Source organism: Styela clava, chromosome 1 (assembly GCF_964204865.1).
Source record: "Styela clava chromosome 1, kaStyClav1.hap1.2, whole genome shotgun sequence".
NCBI classification, from domain to species: domain Eukaryota; kingdom Metazoa; phylum Chordata; class Ascidiacea; order Stolidobranchia; family Styelidae; genus Styela; species Styela clava.
In genome coordinates this window covers 19,215,518-19,236,681 of record NC_135250.1, presented here as the reverse complement: position 1 = coordinate 19,236,681, position 21,164 = coordinate 19,215,518, and the positions used below count along the sequence as shown (strand labels likewise).

Here is a 21,164-nt window from a genome sequence, read left to right as displayed (position 1 = left end):
ATTCATAGTCAAATTTGTTTCCAAATGTTTCGTTGAAAGTAGAGCCATTGCTTGGCAATGCCATCATCGGAGTTTAGAGATTTTGCACACCAGTTCTAGTCATTTCATAAAGTTAAGGAAGATTTTTGATAATTTCGTAGTATGTGAACCAAGATGGCGGACACCGGAAATAGTATGTGTACCAGGTTAGGGTTCATGCTGACGCCCTAATTAGCTTCGAAGAGCAGCGAATGCGAATTAGCTAGTAATTGTTACCCATAATTGACGCACCGAGTCGTAAACAACCCGATGTGTGCCGTTACGGCGACATTTGCTTTTACGATCTATTCTAGTCTACAACTTGCATGATAGAGGGAAATGTCATATTTTTGAAAGCATTTCGGTGCCAATGGATCACTAAAAATACATGCTACGCCCGATACAAAGTAAATTTAAGGAAGGCTGTCATTCTCCTCTGGGTTATAACCATTGAGGTTTCAATTGTTATAACATAAAGTGATTTTTACCAGCTTTTCAGAGGTCGGACTCAACATTTTCAAATCGATGCCATTTATATTTCAGACAGTTTCTGACGAGGGTGAAGAGTTTTATTGCTTGTGTTCAGTTCACCACAGAAGGTTTACGACATGACGTATACGCATAAGATAATAACTCCTATTAACCATTCAAATATGCTTCATTTTATTTGCTGACACAGTCACGATCTGGGAGATGGAATTGGAATTTGTATCAGTGTAAATGACAGTTAATTGTGACAAGTACGATTACGGACACTTCAGCTTCAAAAGTGTAAATGATGGGCAGTAATTATAGCATGCGAAATCGAGGGTTAGACAATTATAAATTCTATTCATATTATCGAATGATAAAAGCCTTAAGCTTTCAGCAATTTGAGGAAATATTCTACAAAATCGTTTTCAATTAGTGAATTTAATTATCAGTGAATTGTTCTGTCCTGATTATGTGAGAAGTATGCAAAAATAAGGTGATAGATAGATAAGGGGAAATGCTATTAGTGTCAGCTATTCCTATACTGCTCAGAGTTCATTGGTATGGAACAGCCTCCGATAGAAATACAAGATTCAGAAAACCAAAATTGGCAAAAACGCAGAAGGATAAATTTTAGTGAAATTGGAAAAGGGTTTACGATTTATATACGAATGACTTTTAGTTATTGTGTGATAACGTATTCATGTATCTCATATAAAATTAAATCCTGGACATTGGACAAAACAGGAGTCGACTTGATATCCTGTATTAGGTCATTTTCATCGCATTTATGCGTCGTAGACTTATTCAAAATTTGGAGATCTTGTAACACAAAGTCGTAATTGACCTACGTTATCGCCCATTCAATATTCTCAAATCACGGTTACTCGTTTACTGTTCGCCAACGTATTAGCTTTGACTGAATAAAAGCGTAAAGGCAGATAGGTTTGGCAAATATTTGTTATTGTACTCATCATTTTCCGAACTCTACATTGAGTTACACAGAAACACATTGAATTTTCCGTGAAATTGTGATTTAAATGACTTGATAGTTCCGTTTTGTTTTTGGGTTCCCACGGGAACGGCGGGTGTTTTCAAACGCTCCCAATAACACGGATTTTGTTATCATATATAAAATATGTATAAAATTCTGCCAAAGTAATACATTGCTTTTATATGTATAGCTGCTCTATAATCATACAATCACTTTTGAGATTTTCTAGCAGAATATTATACAGCTATATTTGCTGGATTTAACGTTCGGGAAGACATCGTAAATCTATAACAGATAATTATCACTAAATTTAGGGTATTGGGTAATACCTTAAGATAATTACCATCGCTGTAATAACAGGCCAGAGTAGAAATGAGATAAGTCCAAACAAAAATCTTTCTTCAAGTTCTGCTTCTCAGGGGAAATCTGATTCCAGTCAGACGAACCGTTGCAGAATCAAATTTAAAAGTGCAATACCAGCTAGATATACAAAAAACTCAAAGGCAGCGAGAGAGGATGTGTAGTTAGGTACACGCTACCCTAATTAAACCTATACGTTCAACATCGCCTTTAATACCAATTCATTGCCACGAAATGACCTGATATAACAGAGTAATCGGTCGATCGTTTAATTAATGGATGGAACAAAAAAAATTTGGCATCAGGAAGCCTCTACTAAAACTTAGTTCGTCAGCTAAATGTGTTCCAGTTTTATTTATTAAAACTTTGATAATATAAATAGAGGTAGTGATCTATATCATGAGGTATTTAATTTGTCTGGCCTGTGGTCATATATCAACTTGTTTCCAGTGTTAAATTTTTGCTGGGAAACTATGAGCTGTAACTGTAGGATACATGGAAACATAAAACTAACGGACAATGACAAAACAAATAATGGCAAAATCTTCTTATTGTGATGGACTTATTGTGATGATGGATTTATTTTTAATAACTTTGCAAAATCGGGGTGTACGAATATATCGAATACAGACTCCTTCCGGGCGGTGACGACTCAAGCGCAGATGCCAGCTCTCTAAAATTATAATTGCGTAGGCCTGGTCCATATATATCTCGTATCCAGGGAACACTATTTCCTCATATTGGCATCATATGAGACCATAAGCTTATATTTACACAGAACAAATAATTTCAATAAATACAAAAGACTAATAAATTACTATATATTTATAAAGCAATAATTAATATTCAAGTTGCGTAACGTAACACTTGTCTCTGAGAGGTACTCATTAAATATTGACTTGAAGCTAGTGACCTAAACTAGTTATAGCGATGCCCAGGTAATACTATAGGTAAATACTAGGGTATAGGCATGAGAGTAGACAATAACACTAAAAATTGAAGAGTTCCATTTGAGATTGTTTAGTTCTACCATGAAATTTATATATAAAGTGATGTTTTTGCAATCAAGAGCGGTCATCTAAAAATTAATAGTATTTTTCTTGGTTATGTATGATTAGTCTGAGTCTGAAGTCGATACCTATAAGGGTTTTGTGTCATTTGTGAGAAAACGCGACCTTTAAGACTAGTATGAAGTCCCATCTCAGTCCAGAATATACCATCGAATCTTTGTTTACCATTATTCATAAAGCTGAGTATTATTTGCACGAGAGGTTAACGTTGTGTGCGTTTCCACCTTAAAAAACGCCTGTAAATCACGCCCGCATCACATGACCTCAAATTCTTTGTTTTGTTCACTGCTGAGATGGTTCTCCAGGTTTAACAACTAAAAATTGTTGTAGGTCTGTGGATAGAGTCATAGGTATGTAAATTAGTCATTTTCAGTTATTCAATCAATAACACGGTATTGGTGGAATAAGTTAAAATGGCTCTCTGGTTTTTGTACGTGGAAGGTGTAAAAAAAGAATGAGATAGATGAACATGAAATCAAGTTTTTATTCAAGTGTATAAGGATTAGATTAAATAATAAAGTATTCTTCTGTATAGGGTAAGCTGTGGCTCATCCATGTTGCTATTTGGAGATATTATACCGACGTAACGGTAGATGCGGATTATTGCGTAGTGCCAACTGCTTGTGGAGAGACTATTTCAGCTACTCGTAACATACGCTGCAGCAGGTAAATAGACAAAATTGCGAGCCCTCGAAGTTTCGTACGGGAGATATCGCATCACCTATTTTGCCTACAAGAAGGCCAAAATTCTGAAGCTATAGATGTAAATAAGACCTGCGATGGCGAAGTTTCTATATCAATTCTAATTCTCTCTCGTGGGATTGGAACCTGCGGTATAAGGACAGGCGTGCTCCCAACTACTGAAATAACTAAATCCACAAGTACTTTGTCTGCGATTCGGGCATGTTACGAGGAATAAGTTTTTTCCAGTACCATAATATTACTGTGATATTTTAAAATCAGCGTTTTACCGCCGTCCGTGAAAGTGTTTTTAAAATCGTCCGACTAATCTCTAAACTTGCAATTATTAGATCAAAAATAATGTTGTTGACGCTACCGCATTAAATTCGGCGTATGGTAACATTATACTTTTGTGTAATATTGCAACCTGCAATTAAAAATACTCTTTTCATTGCGAGGCTGTCACCGTAAGGAAAAATCAATTGAGAAAACAAATAGTACGCTTGATAGATCATTTCCTTTTTCATGTTTCATGGTAACATTATTATACTTTTGCGTAATATTACAACTTGCAATTGAAATACTCTCTTCCATTGCGAGGCTGTCATCGTACGGAAATATCGATTGAGAAAACAAATGGTACACTTTCTGTAGGAAGTTAATTAACTGGATTGCGTCTTTGTGATTGCCAGCTAGCTTCCTTTTTATCGAAATAATTATGCATTGCCAAAGTATGAATGGACCTAAGCGTTTGCTGCTGTCTAAACTCTAATCTATATATGTGTACATAGTTTATACCAATCAAAAGTCATGCTTTGAGTGAAATATGTATAGATGGAGGCAACTGAATTGCGTTTACAAAATTTGTAGTTTGATAAAATGAATGAAAAATAACAAATTCACTAGAAACTGCGCCATGATGCCATGTAAAAACCTCAAAGCAGGAAACGACCTTATCAGCCCTTTAGTCGGATGCATTTGGTGTCACAGATGGAAACTGAGCTGAAAACCAGTTTTTTTTTTGTTTCTTCCAATGTATGGAATGCAATAATATTCGAGGCTTCATTCACAAATTCCATATAATTTATTGACAATTAGATCAAATTAAATATTCACTATAAATTATGTACTATTACTGTATTCAATTGAACGTGCTAAGTAAGATCAATGTATTTTCGCAAAAAATAAAGATGTTTCAGGATATAGAATAACTGAAAAGGTTTTTTATTCAAATGGTTGTGATTTGTTATTTATTTCGTTATTTAAATATAATTTTATTCATCAAAAACGTATAGGTAAATGTAATGCATTCTGATTTTTAAGTCAGAGTGTTCCAAATCTGGGTTGCAGTGCAAAATTTGCAAAGCTGAACATTGTTCTCAACATAACAAAACTGAGCGTAGCAGGAAATGTTTACCTATGTATCGTAGCGCATAGAAATCATGTCGTACACGTCGCTTTGTTCCTGTAATTTTACCAAGCGCTTAATTATATGTGTCGCCGTTTATCCTGATTTACTCTAAATTATATTTAATGTTGATTTTCGTTGAAGGCTGACGTCATTCGAGTTACAAAGTAATATTGGTGAAAATATTTCATTTTTTCAATATTTTTTTTTATTTGTCGAATTACAGTACGCTATCTCGTATATATTGCCTGTTTGAAACCTAATAATTCTTTACTTTTGAATTGGTCATTCGATGAATTTATACTTGGCAAAGGCGAATAGCTGACTTGATTACTTCCAAGCTTGAGCCGAAGAGAGGCCACGCAAAAGTGCTCTGAGAACTGAATAGTGTTGCTTTGCATGGGCGTACCAGAGAGTTATAGGATTTAAACCAAAACAGGGATAATTCTCGCGATTTAGAAAGTGAAGTCGCGCTGAGTTGTATTTCGTTGTAGTTTCGCATACTGGCATACCAGATAGAATTTGTGTTCCTTTCAGGAATAGCTTCATATTAGGTGTTAAATACATAAATCTCATTCTTAGTTGAACTTATAAGGTCGAGAGTGTCGCTGCTTGATAACCAGTATTGGTTTTCGCGTCGCCCCGTTTTTGTCTACATTCTATTTGTACAGTAGGTATTTTTATCATGTTTAAAAACAAGCTACTCATTACTGAATTTAGTTTGAAATCTTTTGCAAATGCATTCGTGCACTTCTCGTCAATATTCAGTTATTTGCGAGTCATTTTAGATGAAAGTCGGTGGTAGAGACGACGGAATGTCTGCAAACTTCGTTCGGTAGAAATATTTCGCAAATATCATATATATTTTAATCAAATCGCAGTATACTAATTGATATAAATGTATTTTCGGTAAAGAAAATAAAATATGCTATGGGCATAGTATATTCTCAACTTGCATATAAGGCAACAATATATATCCATATATATATACTAAAAAATAAAAACAGTATCGATGCGAATAATTTTAACGGCGATGCTGATAATTGATAATATTATTTTCAATTATTTACTTGTGAAAATGGTATTCGTGATCTCGAGATGATTAACACTTGCATTTTCGTCATAGTTATACTTTCCCGTGTAATTAGATTATATTAAGTAGTTAGATAAGTTCGTTTTATAAGAACTGTAGGAGATCTGGTACCAATTACCAGGTCGTTAATTCTATAAGGCTTGTAATTTTTTCTGACGCATTCCAAGAAATGTTCAAAGGCTGGTCTTTAAACGAAATTCTCCTTTTATGGCATAATTAGTATGTTAATTACTCGGGGCAACACTATTTTATGAACAGCTTTCATCGTTGAATACTTCTAATTTGATTTTACGGTCACAAGTGACGAATGTCAATTTTTCTAGTCCATTCTTCCCATCGACCACTCACAAAAACGTTCTAACGATAGGAACTGTGTCGCGTTGTTTATACGTAATAAATTAGCATATTACTGCGCGATAATTAAAATATTATACCGTTCGAGGGTCGAAGCCAGATGGGACACCTTTATAATCAGTAACGGCTCTCATTGTTGGAACGAGAGTAAATGGAGTAACTGCGTGAAATTTCATAAGCTCGGGTGTAACCATACTGAGAGATTACGTTTAGAATGTTATTAGCAAACAACGTTGCCGCTGTGGTAGTGGGAAATTTAACAGTTCCATCGCATACTGTTTTGGACATTTCGCACCTCTTATATGGCGTTAGTTAATTTTATGTGTTGCATTCTTGTTAGCGACTTCTATGTGTTAGAGTTAGACTGCTTCCATCAATAAATATTTCCCGTTTGTTAGCAAGGAACACATATAGAGGAACTGTGTCATCCGATAGACTCAGGAGTGCACAAGCTGCGGTAGTAATGGCCGCCAATATACTCGACCATGTTGGTGTTTGCTTTTGCCACAAAATGAGTACCAGGCAGGAAGGCCTACGGCGCCAATAGTAATTAATACCATATAATTTGTGGCGTCGTTGACGTAGCCCACTTGTCTCTGTTCATAACTCTTCTTGTCGAGATCGCTATGAGACAAAAATTTTACTGCCGTAATTTGTATTTAAGGTTGTTGCCGCTTGGATGTTACGACAAATTGAGAGTAGTAATTGTGCAAATGGAAAAAAGATTATCAGTATCTATAATACGAAAGGGTTAAACATTGCTTCTTGCCTTTTAAAGAGGGAAAAGAAAATTGCCGGAATATAGATAAAGTTCTATAATTCAAGGCGGGGAAATAGATTACTAAATGACCAAGACATTTTGTGGGGAATATCAGTAATTTGAACAAAATCTTGAACAACAAAAGAAAAAATGATGATTCAGATCGATCCCAACTGGTAAAAAAACTTTTTCTAATTCGAAAAAAATCACTTACCTAACACGTTCGTACTAATTAGGCCAAAACTTAAATTGTCAATTTAGCATCACACTGCTGGGGGAAGTAAAGAAGAGACGTTAACGAAACAATATATTTCCTACAATCTTATCTATATATATGTAGTCAAACTGAGAAAAAAGGATAAAGCAAAGAGGCATTTTTGTAATGTTTTCGAGGGATTTTGCAAGACTGCCAACAAGCAAAATCAAGAAGTCATTAATTACTGCAACTTGACTGAAACTTTTATCGTTGAAATTTTAACATCTCGTAAAAGCTTTAGGCGCAAGTAAATGCTAAATACCAAGAAAAACTAATTCAGTTGAACACGCCTCATAAAAATACTACCCAGAATTTCTGGCTGTTAGATGCCTGGATCCGAGCCCCGAGGGCGGTTAATATATTTACAGGTAGTGATTTTGCTTGCGGCGAAGACTATATAATGAAGCTTGATTCTAACATAGAGACACGACAAAGTTTCGCCATTATGCGTGATGTATGACAAATTGAAAAATATCAGTCAGGTTTGGGTCACAGATAGTTTTGTGGAAAAATTGAAGAGCATAATTAATTCGATTCGAGACAACCGATTTTGATTATTTTTCCTTGGAATTAAAGATGAAGAAAAATCATTAATCATCAACAACACTTTGAACACCTTTATTTCAGGCGCCTTTTCTGATCTTATATTTAACTCTTTAATTTTCTAAGTCAGCAACTATGGGATAGCGCGAATGAAGGCGGATATGAGAATTCACAATCATTATCATTTTGCATAGATCGCAAAACTCGCATTCAACATGTTATAAAAAGTTAGGGCATAAGGTTGAGTATCCAAAAATGTGAACACTAACGTAAGAAAGAGCTCAAGGAAATGAAAATAAGTCACTATAATTTAAATATTCTTGTTCACAAATAGGGCCAGAGTGGGAATTCAGCCTTGTAGCGGAAAACCACCGATAAACAGAGTGATATAGATTTGTATCGCGTATTTTTGCTTGCTCATGAGTATTTTCGAATCGAAGAAGTAAAAAACAAGCCGGCAGGTGCCCAGGATCTGCCTTGACTGGTGGCAGCTTGAACTCCATCAATCCGTGCCATCCAAGCAAAACCACACCATAGCGTTCTGCAATGACCGTGTTGCCGAAACTGCCAGTTCATTTGAGGCGGCGCGTCTCATCGGTATCTTTTCATGGCGTTCAACATTAAAATATGACTTTGCCACTTACATTTAGTCATCTAAGACTTCGTCAGAGCGTGCCCGCTTTTGAGCATACCACCTCTAATCACCGCGAGCCAAATATTGATCCGTTTCAACAGGAACATGAAACTTATCTTGTTAAATGTAATCCGTAAAACGGTATAATAGCACAAAAATATTTGCTAAACAGGTAGCCCCGCGGCGGCCGTTTGACAAAACGTACACATTACTTGATAAAATTACTGGGTTATTTCCCGTTAAAAGCGTTATGGTTCTCACGGCCGAAAAACCGACGAGGCTAATTTATATTCAATTATACACGTCCAGAACACATACCTTGGGATTTATGAGCAATAATGTATATTTCCCAGAAATACAAATGATATATACGTGATTAAGTAATATGCGTTCATGCAATAAAAACGAAAATGGCATGCAGAATATGACATTTACGCACTTGGTGGTTTGCATAAATTCTGTCAGCGTCACATCAGGAAGTCGTTCACCCAAATAACTGCAATCTTGTCTCGCACTGCAGGTCGACGTGACGCTGTAGGCTTATTGTGAAATTGGCAACCGTCGACGCTCCATCAACGCTGCATTTCGAAAACGGTGATGCAGTACAACTGCGACAGAACAGGTTAAGCGAAAATACACTCCGTCGTGCAGACGATAATTCGGCGCACATGGTTGCCAATAATCAACCTCATTTTTTCCCCAACAACCGAGTGATTAGCTGCAGACATCGCATTTCCACTGCGCGGTATTGCTGGCACTAACGCCGGAACGCGTCTGTTATTGTTGCATTCGGGCGTCAGTTGTCTGGTATTCCTTCTTCTCTCTAGCGTAATTGGCGCTGTGATTGTGTCGTATTTCTCACAGCGACAGACTTCGAACTGGTAAGTCGAATCTTATCACGAATTTCAATTATTTTTTGCGAATGTGGAATTTTGAAAAATGTCAATCAATTATTTTACGTGACTCAGGAGTCTTGTCTCACACTACCGCTGAATAAATGTAATAAGACATCTCATGGTTACATTTTTATACTATTTGTTGGTCAATAATGACCATTATGACGACAGAATGTGAAATGCTCTACCCATTACCTTGATGTGAGATTTCCCAATTTAGTGCACTGGCCCTGCTCGCATGCTATCCAGAAAAGCGACTAATTTATCCTTGGTATGCCGTTTGTTGGTTTCTTTAATGTATTCATTTCCTCAGAATCTTTAGGGAATTTCGTAAAGCAATATGTGTATTGTTTTAACTTGCAGTATCTTGCAACTGGAGATCTATTAGGTGATTTGATCAGACCAGCCTAGTGAATTCGATTCCAGTCCCGGTATGATGAGATGAATGCTGTTGTATTTCTCGCAACAGTTGAATGTTCTATCCAATTAAAAGAGTCCAGCTGCACACTGACACAAATGTGTTTCTGTAGCGTTTCGTCCGACCAGAGTCAGACTTTCTTAGACAAGCAGTGTAAAACAGGTGTTGTCTGTGGAAGTGTGGGTGTTGTAAACTGCTTGTTTGAGGAAGTCTGACGAAACATTACAGAAATACATTTGTGTTAGTGTACAGCTGGACTCTTTAATTGGATAGAATAGTTTTGTTTATTCCAGCTACAGCATCCTTGCAGTATACGCATATGGATCCAGGGTCTAGTATAGTTTAGTACCACAAGTACTTCCGGTGGGCGTAGCATAACGAATTTTGCATATGCTATTCCTAACCCCCACCTGACTATGCCATCCAAAAATTACGTCATTACGACGTCACCATCACGTCATAGGGATTGCCAAAGTATAATTACGATCGCCTGAAATGACATCTGCGCCGCCGATAACGAACTTGCTAAAGCCGGCGATCTCTCTCCTATAGTGATCGTTGTGACGAGAAAACGAGAGAGATTGCTTGCTCGATTTCGGGTGATCGTCTGTGCGTTTTGGACGAGCATCCGCATACTTCGATGGGCCCTATTACGCCACTGTGACGTCGAAATGACGTAATTTTTCGGTGACGTAGTCAGGTGGGGGTTAGGATTGACCTATGCAAAAATTGTTGAGCCAGGTCAACTAGAAGTACATGTGGTACTAAACTATACCAGACCCGGGATCCACTAGCATAAAGGCATAGGGAAAAGATAGGGAGTTAGTGTCGCGCGACCCAACTCAAATTTACAGTAGAATGCGTTGGTGATTTGGTCAATCTTGGTACAATTTTGACTTCGTCGCTGGTGAATGAACTATCATGCCCAGATTTTGGCGACGTAATTTTTCTAACCCATGGTCCCGCGAGTCTCCTGTAGTTTTGTACCTAACGTACTTCTAGTGGACGTAGCCTAAATATTTACTACACCATCCAAAAATAACGTCACAAAACGTCATAGCGCTTGCCAAAGTATAGCTACGATCGCCCGAGATGGCATCTGCGCCGATGACATACTGTACATACGTTGCGATGAGAAAACGAGAGAAATAGCTTGCTCGATTTCGGGTAATCGTCTGCGCGATTTGGATGACAATTTGTATAATTTGAAGAGCTCTAATGCATGACTGTGACGTCGTAGTGACAGTAATTATTGGGTGACGCAGTCAGGTGGGAGTTAGGATTAACATATGCAAAATTTTTTATGCCCACTAGAAGTACTTTAGGCACGCGAGTCTTCTGTATATATATTTTTCAATTATAATATTATTACCTCTCGTCTATCATATTTTCATTGTTCTTCGCTACACCCAGTAGTTGAACATAATTCAATGAGCAGTCAAATAGGTCTTAAGTTTTCCTCAAAATACGGAAACACCCCTCCAATATTGAAATGCTGGGGAACAAACTGGGGTACCGTTCAGAGATTGGGCTTTGTTGATTAACGCTGATTTGCTACAAATGGCGATAAAGTTGGAATATCACGAACTTTTAACACGTCAATACCCAATCTTGGCTCAAAAATAAGCGAGTCCTCTTGCTGTTTAATAAACTTGTTTAAAATAAATACACTCTATCCCGACGGTTTTTTAATTTTCTTGTCACGTTATCTGCTTCTGAAGATTATGTTCCCGTTGGCGTGGTTTCAGGACAGATGCACAAAATGTTCTCATTTATCAAACTTTTACAATAGTAGACCCCCAATGCTTATTGTGGAACGCAGTGTAATTTTTTGATCGTTTCTGGACTTTTTTTTAAATTATCAAAATTTTTCACCCCGCTTTGCCTCATCCCCTGATCCCGATTTCCCCTACACGGATATCCGTTAAACCTTCCAACTGCTATGTGGCCCCCTTGGTGGTCCACGGGCCTGCGACCGGGAACCGCTACTCTATTCTATACCTCTGTACCATGAACGGTCATGCATAAAAGATGTCAATATGATAATTAGAAATTATTAGCCTAGACTTATGCAATAAAGCCACGAGTACCACCCTTGAAAATTCTATTTTTAGTAGCTGAGAAAGATAGTTGTTTTGTCAAAGGCTTGTTAGGTATACCTCAATTTCTTTTCTTATCGCATTTAGGTAAAAGCAACTAATATATTAGAAAATGTTAGATTCAACTTATATAATGCTCATTCCCCCAAACCCGTCGCCGCGTGGGACCATTGAAATGATGAAAATGGAAGATTTTTTCGACTCTGTGAAGGAAATGAATTATATGACCAAAAAATCAGGAGTACACTGTTACACACAGACCACTTATGTGGGGAAAAAGAACGCTGGCAATGATCCAATAAAAATGAGAACTAGAGAAGCAAAGACACAGACGAAAAGAAAAATGAAAGATGTCTCCTGTAACGCTGTAGTTAGGACTAGCGACTCTGCAACCATGCCTGCATCAATTCCAGCAGTAAAAGAGATAGGCGTCAACACAGCACCTGTTAAACGTTCGAGTATTGTGTTGCCAGTTCGAAGAACTTCTACCGCAACTTCCGGGCCTGAGCATTTCACGCATAATACTTCAAAAACGAACAAAATATCATATGAAAGCTATATAAAGATGAGACGAGAATCTTCAGAGGCCACTGACGATAATATGAAGACTTCGCCTAGGAAATCTGGCATCGCTGAATTCCAGGAACAAATGGATTATCTCGGTTCTCATTTGGAGAGATTGAAGGTTAATACTTTGTAATATATTTGAATTTTTATTTATTTCTATTTCCATGAATAGTAAATATATTACTGAATGCCTTAAAAGTAGTTATAAGTTTTCAGTTTATTTTAACAATCATTCAATCGTTTCTTTGTTCCTCAAATACGGACAGAATGAAGAGATACTATTCCTTAATATCGTTTAAGCGCACTTTAAGCTCTATACGATTTTCCTGTTTCATTCTTTATATATTTGATCGCGTTTAACACAATCTTCTTAAACGGCTGTACGTTTTTAATTTTATCGTCGCTATTTTAATGCTAGCAAGTTACTTGTCATTTTGCATTGTCCCATAATTGTTGTTCACTTACAGAATTTGATGAAATCTGTTTCCGATGATGTAGGAAGGCTTAAGGCTTCCAGCATGTCAGGACTAGTAACATTAACAGAAAAGTATGCCGATCATATTTTGCAACTCAACAAGAAATTTGCCACTGAAAGTCCATCTCATGTCATGGCCCAAGATAAAATTGTCATGGCAGCCATTTTTGAAGACCATTCATTTTGGCACTTGACGTTTAGTCGGAGTTGTCGCGCTAAAAGCAGGAGTCCTAGCAATGATCGCGAACGGAAAAACAGCGTGGTTGAAAAATATAAAAGTCCTGCCAAAACAGGGAAAGAAAATACAATGAAGCGTCGCATTGATATTCCTACCGGAGTAGCCTGCCCAAACGTGCGTGACTGTCGAGACGACTCGACCGGGAGATCGACAAAACGAAGACGTTTTGCAGAAACCAGGGAATCCGTCCGACACAACGAAAACTTTGTTAGATCACCAAGGCGATGTAGAACACCTCCAACACGCCGCGAAGAAAATCGTCCCGAAAGACCAAAGACTGCTCATCATTCGAGTAGTAACATTTCTCGGTCCGAAAAAAACAGTCGTGCTTCAGGGCAAAAACCTCGATATTCGCAGCCGCCATTTTACAGCAGGCGCAGCTCAAAATCTCCAAGACCGTATACTTCCCACAGAAGTAGATCACCAACTTCTAGGTCTAAACCAAAACGAATAGATGTTGATAGAATAACGTTGGACAGTCACAGAACAAAAGTTCCAGATGCATTTCGTCCTAAACCTTATTGTCATCCCAAAGCGGCTGTATCAACTCCTAGATCGCCCAGCCCCCTGGACGGCGCGACTACCTCAAAACCTTTGCTTCCGACACCTGATACCCCACCGATGACAGACCAGCAGGAATCTACCTCGAAAACAGTCGGAGATCCTATAACAGAACAGGCGCAACCTCATCCCTCTTCTCCTGCGATAGGTGCGCAGAAGGTTTACCCAAAGACTTCCACACTCAAAGAATCTTTGATAAATAGTCCTCAGAAATTGACTGATAAAACAACGGAGCCACCTGCTTCACAAGAGACATCGGATTCTATAGACATCCCAACTATTGTAATTCCAGACTCGCCTGGAGATTCTCAAGGGACTGATGATCTGCAATGCGACTCACATTCATGTATTTCAGAGCCTGGATGTTCTCAAGTGACCGCTGATCCGCAAAACGACTCTCATTCATGTATTTTAGAGCCTGGGTGTTCTCAAGTGAATGATGATCCGCAAAAAGACTCGCATTCATGTATTTCAGAGCAACCAAAAGTACCACCGTCGCCAATTAAAGCTCCGGAGTCTTCATCACTTGAACCATCGCGTGATTCCACAACTAAGGCGAAGGCTGTTTCAAAGACACGTCCCAACATGAAAAAACGAAATAATCAACTACAGCGTCGACAACATTTTGGTCCTAATCACAATGCAAATTTCTCACGTATTTCGACCCAAATTACTTCACGAAACGATTATCACTCTTACCCATTTCCTCATCCGATGCATGGTGGTATGATGAGTCGAAGCACGAGGGGTTACTACCCTCCAAATATGACGAGTTTTCTATCAGATCAATATTACATGCAACGATATAATAATAGGCAAGCATATTGGGCTCAGGATTACTCAGCTGATGTGATGTGATCCTAAATTTCAATACGGCCTTAACTTATTTGCCATTCTTTTGGTAACCTATAGCCGAATGCAATACAAATTAAAATACAGATCTGAAAATGCTCTTTATCCTAAAACATATACCTAATCCAAAATAGATGTGCACATCATTGATAATATTTAGATATTTATTTAATTCGATATTTTTATTTGTTATGTTCCTTTACCTGAATATTAGTGAAAGTCTTATTTCGCAAATTACTTTATTTTTAATTTGTCTTAAAAGTTAGTACATTTCTATCATAATCAACAAGCACGATTGCCTTAATTGCGACCATGTTGCATTCCATAAGTTATATGGTGCGACCTTTTGATAAGGTACTAACATACTATTTTATTTATTTCACCGACCCTTTACAGGAGGCAAAGTGATGCATTCGTATTCGGCTAAAACTTGAATTTTCTAATATTTCGTTAAATCAGCCAAATCAAGAACCGAAGATTATTTTATTTAATATATTTATTTTGTTCAATAATTTATACATATTATGTTCTTGTTTTAATAGAGGCGAGGGCGTAATCAATTTTAGAATTTCTTGTCGACAAAGTTTTCTGTAATGCGGATATTCTCGACATCGTCGTTAGTGTATTGTGCGAATTCCACCAGCGCATTTTGGTATTGAAGATTTTCGTTCACGGAACGATTTGACCTGCGACAGAAATCATACAAAACTGCTTGAGCCATTTGACAAAATAGTGTTTTGAGAGCCATTTTGCGCTTTGATAGTACCGCCACATTTTGTTAACGGTTGGACAAAAAATGTTTTACAAAAACAAAGTACGCTATATCCGGTCTAGGAACTCGTACGACCATTCAGATCTGGTCGCATCTTCACTGAGCTAAGGTCTATCGTAGACTGTAATTACCTGCTAAATTCGAAAAAAGTCAACAATTTATGTTGTCATCTCGTCTGTCGAAATTTGAGATCAGTGTTGCTCTACGTCAGGTGTCGGCAACCCGGCCCGCGGAGTAACATAATCCGGCCCGCGACGTTTCACTGATTTATAGTAAAAAAACAGCTGTTTTGACGATGATATTTTTCACGTTACACAATTCACTATGAGACGCGTGTAGACTAAATTATATTATAAACTAACAAGTATAAAATTCACAATTACTCGTTTAATGAGCCTATAGTTTAATTATAATTAGACAAATGGCAACAAAACGCAGAAAATTTGATGCTAAGTACAAAGAGTTCAATGGCGCCGAAAATGCAATGCAATGAGGAAATAAATCTATATTCTATTCGAGAGATGTATCACTGCTTGATTTTGATTATAAAAGTATAATCCGTTCGGTTTTCAACTTTTTAAAAATATGTGCGACCCGCCAATGACTTGCAACCCTTATTTTGACCTGCGAGCGACGAAAGGTTGCCGACCCCTGATCTACGTCAACGGTAGGCAAACCGCGACTAGCGATCCGCATGTGGCTCTTCTCGCTACCATTAATTATTATCCAAATTAAGTTAAAGAAACTGTAGTGTAACAGTACTCTTTTTAATTTATTAAGCGATGGAAGAAGCTTTCATCAATGATTGAGACCAAGTATATTTTGGTATGAAAATTGTTGTGGCGTTGAACTTTGAATTAGTCAAGCGACAAATCTTACATCACAATGGTCAAATGTATGTTGCTGAGTTGGCGGTATTGCAATTTGATTGCAGTTAGTCCCTCTTGCGATATGTCAAGTAAGGAGCAAAAATACGAAGATGAAAACAGTGTTGTCAAGTCATAATGGCAAGAAGAATACGCATTCACTAGTCAAGAAAAAAAAAACTTTGTGCTTAATCTTTCATAAGCTTCTCAGAATAGAGTCAGCAATGTTGAACGGTACCATGAAACAAATCACGGAAACCTCGTACGAGACTACCCTCGTAAATCAGCTGTAAGGAAACACAGATTGACTGACTTTAAATTAATGCTGAAAAGACAGCAGAAATTTATGATATCATTTGACAAGGAATCCGATGCATCAACTGAGGCTAGTTTTGTTCTATTATGGAATATATATTGATCGTGAAAATACTCTGACTGTATTTCATAAAAAAAAAACATTGCGCAGTCGCAGTCAACAGCCGAAACGCCAGTTTCGCGTCTCCCAAATTAGTATCAATGTAACAGTTACAATGCAAAATGATTTAATGAGCTCTAATATTGATAATTTAAAAAAGTATGCGGCTCTCACGTATTTCTGACTTGCTGCATGCGGCTCTTATACCAAAAAATATTGCTCACCTCTGCTATACGTACTATGAACATTATTTGTTTTTACACCAAAGAATTTCCCAGATACTAGTTGTAGTTTGAAACTATCAGCTGATTCACGCTTTCTTTTAGCAGTATCTTTTTGATATCAAGCTCGGAGTTTCAGCATTTCTTGGTATTTAACCCCTAATCCAAAAAAAATTTGAAATTCTATACTACGTCACCCATAAAAATGAACTATCATTTCTAAACTTGAATGGGAGATACAAATACCGCATGGCTTATTCGAATTTGGGGTTTGGTACATTAGTAGCTACAAAACGTTTTTGAAACTGGGCGAACCTAAAAGATCGATGATGCAAAATCGTTATCACCGTAATATATATATATTTGGGTAAAACTCTCATCCCAGTGAAATGCAAAGCTGGAGCATTTCTCGATTACTTCATCTAATAATATCCAATTTCCAATATATATTTTTCCAATAGTATACCATGACGAGATGACACTTTGGTTATCCGATTATTAAATAAGAGAGCGATTCTCCAATATATTGACACGAAATAGTACCGGTATTCAATCTGTCACCGTAGAGTACCGTGTCGCAGCTGAGCAGCAGATTTGAGCTTAGACGAAAGCATAATAATGACGTCATCGCACAAAAAAATGAATTTCATAGAGGCCACAGACATTTTTGAAATGAATAAAGTAAAATGGCCTTCTAGCAAAAAATACAATATTTACCCCCTAAAAATTTCAAAGCAATTGGTCTAGTAGTTGATAAGAAAAGCGATTTTTTCACAAAATTCATAGGACTATTTCGTGTCCAATTATCAAATTCAACAATGTAGAGATTGTGGGCTATAGATGAAAACCAAACGGCGTTATGACTGCGATAACCATAAAAATCTACGCGTGAAAAAATAATCTACTGCTACTTTCATTAGATCTTCATGAGAGAATAACAAACAATTTAGTCAATGTATGGCGGGATACACGCAGTTGTCGCACTTAGGATATTGCTACTTTATTGGACAAGAAGTGCGTATGACGGGCTATCTTGGATTCTATAATTCACTTTTGGCCTCTTAGATTACTGTATTAACTCTTTTTTGAGATCTACTGTGAATCTGATTGTCGTATCAGGTATTTTATGTATTTATTGTGTTGTTTTTGCTTATGTTTTATTTGTTTGTGTTATTTTTATATGGACCGCAGCGGTCTGGAGAAATAAACGAATGGTATATGGGTAGTTTTGCAGAATTGCTGTGCTTTGGAAAATTCACAGTTCTCGCTACTAATGGACCAATCGACTTCAAAATATTCTGTACTTAAAAAATAAGTCTGGATAAAATAAAATACCTGGAAATCTATCTGAATATGTGAAGTGTAAGAGTGGCTACTAACAAGGAAGTCGATGCTCTAAAATCTAAATGTCTAAAATAGGTGAATCTGGCAACCCATATAAATAATATTCACGCTTGAATTTTTTATGACGTCATAAAGAACAAAGCACTGAGGGATAGTGAGGGAGACAAGCAAACTCCGAGTCTGTATTCCAATAGGCCGGCTCTGGTTTTCTGTATTTCAAGAAGTCCCGAGTTGGTCGATACCATGATTGTAACAGGGTATCAAGTTTATTCAAAGACACAGTCGAAACCAGTGCGTAATCCAGGATTTGCCAAATGTAGTGGTTCGATATGGCGGCAGAGTCCTGTACCAGTAGCAATACGTCCGTCCGCGCCTTACATTCTCAAAATTAAAGGGAATTATACTGGCTCATAAGTATATACTCACTTTCCTTTGGCGACCAAGAGAATACCAATATCCGAAAATTGGCAGATTGGTCCAAGACAACCACTGGTGAGTACTTAATTGGGTTGTAGTATAATGTATATATGTTTCTATACATAACATAAATGTATTTGTAGAAAATGCCATGACAAGAAAGTTGATATCAGGCCTCGGATTAAACTATAACGAGTAATAGCATTTGGTCCTTGCTGATTTTCTAAGCCCTGACGTTCCTGGCTTTCGTTTAAATTTGATCCTTAATTGAAATGTTGTGAAACTCACCATTCGAATTAGAAATTTCCCTCTATCGATTCCCTCAATTTGAAAGATATTATATATCATTCAATGGATATACATTAACATATTTAGTCATCAACAAATAAAGTAGATTTTATCCATAGTGAGGGAGGAACAAAGAGTCCCAAAATAGGCGAGGAAATTGAGAGCTCGCTAAAGTCCGACATTTTACTTTGCGTATTACCTATATAGTTTTAGTAATTGCTCCCATTCAATAAGTTTTTGCTGAATTCATCTTGCTATTCTATTACCGTAATTTCATTATCGTTATTTAAAGCATTTTCAGCATTATGTCAATGCAAATTATTTTATTAGTAAACGTTGCTGCTCTTATACCCGTTTCAAAAACATTTATGAATAGTAAGTTTGAAAAAGAGCCCCCACCCTGGATTCCTATTGGTGAAGACACACAGATAAAACTTCTGGATAGAATTGTTGGCGAAGAGTTATATTACACATGTCATCTTAACTTGATCGCGGAATTTAAATTTGAAAGCTACGGCCGTGTGCCTGTTATGAAAATCCTGTCGGATGCGACGGATCACAGAATAACACTTTTTCGCAAATTTGACCATCATATTTGGAGAATAGTAGAACTAAAAACAACAGATTCTGGGGTGTACGGTTGTGTTACTAACAATGCAACTAACCAATACGTGCTTAAAGTTGCAGTACACGACCCAAAACTGTTTCTATGGACGTTATCAGAAAGAGGAATGACACCGACTCGATATATAGAATTAGGTCGGACGCGAGCAATTCTCAAATGGGACGAGTGGATGCCATGCGATGGATGTGCCGGTACTGGGGAACGTCGAAGGTTCGGATTTTGTTACGTAAAGACGAGAACAAGACTGATACATTGCATCGATTCCGGCAACATTAAGACGCCCATGCGGGAATTAGCTGAACGAAAAAGAAATGAAATTTTAGTAGAAACGTGTTACGACGAGTGTGACGAAGATGACGACATATTCAAGCCGATGTCCAGACTTTCTCTCCTTGTCGAAAACACGGATAGTTTGGAACTACGCTGTCCAGGAAATATAACAATGAGAACATCCATTAAATGGGAACTTCAATTCAGCACTATACTCAGAAAAGATTACAGGTGAGTGTTACTCTTCATCTTTTTTTCTCGATTATAATGTGGTATTACTGGAGTAATCTTAGGCGCTCAGTAACATTTTTATTAACATAGTTTTACTCACGCATCATATTTTGAGCAAACATCATTCTGGCACGTATAAATATACTACATTGGTCAAAAAAAAGTAGGCCTACTAACTAATTTTAACTTTGGGTCTGCTTCAGTTTTTTCTGTGTATTTCTCATAGATTTTAAAAACTCGATTTTAATTAGATTAATTAATTTTCCCTTCCTTAGTTTTCCCATAATTGTTGTTCAGATAACCTTCGGCTCAGGGAGAATAATTACGGGTGGCTGAGATTTTGTTGCAAGATAATGCACTACATATGTAAAAAGCTACTTTATGTATGAAAATTCGACGAGAGCTGATTCGAATCCGATAGTTCTTCATCTTTTCATGTATAAAGCCAGTATATACAGTAATTAAGAGAAGTTTATTTCTGTTTTGTCAGCGGTATTTTAAATCTAGGTTGGATATTTGCGCAACATAATGTTTGGTAGGTTTATTTCAGTTTATTTATATTTTCCAGCTTTGGATATGGACCTGCGAAAGAATACTACATTACACGGACAAATGGTCTTCAAATTAATCATATAAACTTTCGGGATCAGCGCCGGATCTTCCTAGCTTGTGTAGTATGGCGTCAAGAACGTCATACATTTGAACTCACTTTGCTACCAGAGACTGATAAAATTGCAGAAACCATTGAACATATTCGCATGATGGCGGTTTCGTGCTCGATTCAATTTGCGTTATTTTTGGTGATTGTTCTTGTCATCGATTCGATGAAAGCATTTTCCGAAAGTGTTAGCTTAAATAGAAACTTATAAAGATGATATGCATTTTTATATTTTGAATAATAATCGCGAGTGTGCGGTCCTGGTCTTACAATAGGTAAACCCAATAAAATCGAAAAGTAGTTGAAAAT

General features: G+C 37.2%; 2 protein-coding genes across 4 annotated transcripts; both read left to right on the top strand.

The window, feature by feature from the left end:
• Positions 1 to 9,395: 9,395 nt before the first annotated feature.
• On the top strand, positions 9,396 to 15,273 carry LOC120340229 (uncharacterized). The gene is made up of 3 exons (XM_039408531.2): positions 9,396 to 9,523; positions 12,143 to 12,740; positions 13,090 to 15,273. The coding sequence occupies exons 2-3, from the start codon at positions 12,168 to 12,170 to the stop codon at positions 14,752 to 14,754; spliced, it is 2,238 nt and encodes a 745-aa protein (XP_039264465.2). The 5' UTR covers positions 9,396 to 9,523; positions 12,143 to 12,167; the 3' UTR covers positions 14,755 to 15,273.
• A 3,287-nt stretch (positions 15,274 to 18,560) lies between these two features.
• Positions 18,561 to 21,082, top strand: LOC120325412 (protein FAM187B-like). 3 transcript variants are annotated; one of them, XM_078111361.1, is made up of 3 exons: positions 18,561 to 18,858; positions 19,753 to 20,197; positions 20,766 to 21,082. In XM_078111361.1, exons 2-3 carry the CDS (start codon positions 19,803 to 19,805, stop codon positions 21,064 to 21,066), a joined length of 696 nt encoding a protein of 231 aa, XP_077967487.1. In that variant the 5' UTR covers positions 18,561 to 18,858; positions 19,753 to 19,802; the 3' UTR covers positions 21,067 to 21,082. The 3 variants fall into 3 exon arrangements, with proteins under 3 accessions (XP_077967487.1, XP_077967486.1, XP_039247448.2); XM_078111360.1 differs by having other exon boundaries at positions 19,402 to 20,197; XM_039391514.2 differs by lacking the exon at positions 18,561 to 18,858 and having other exon boundaries at positions 19,374 to 20,197.
• Positions 21,083 to 21,164: the final 82 nt, after the last annotated feature.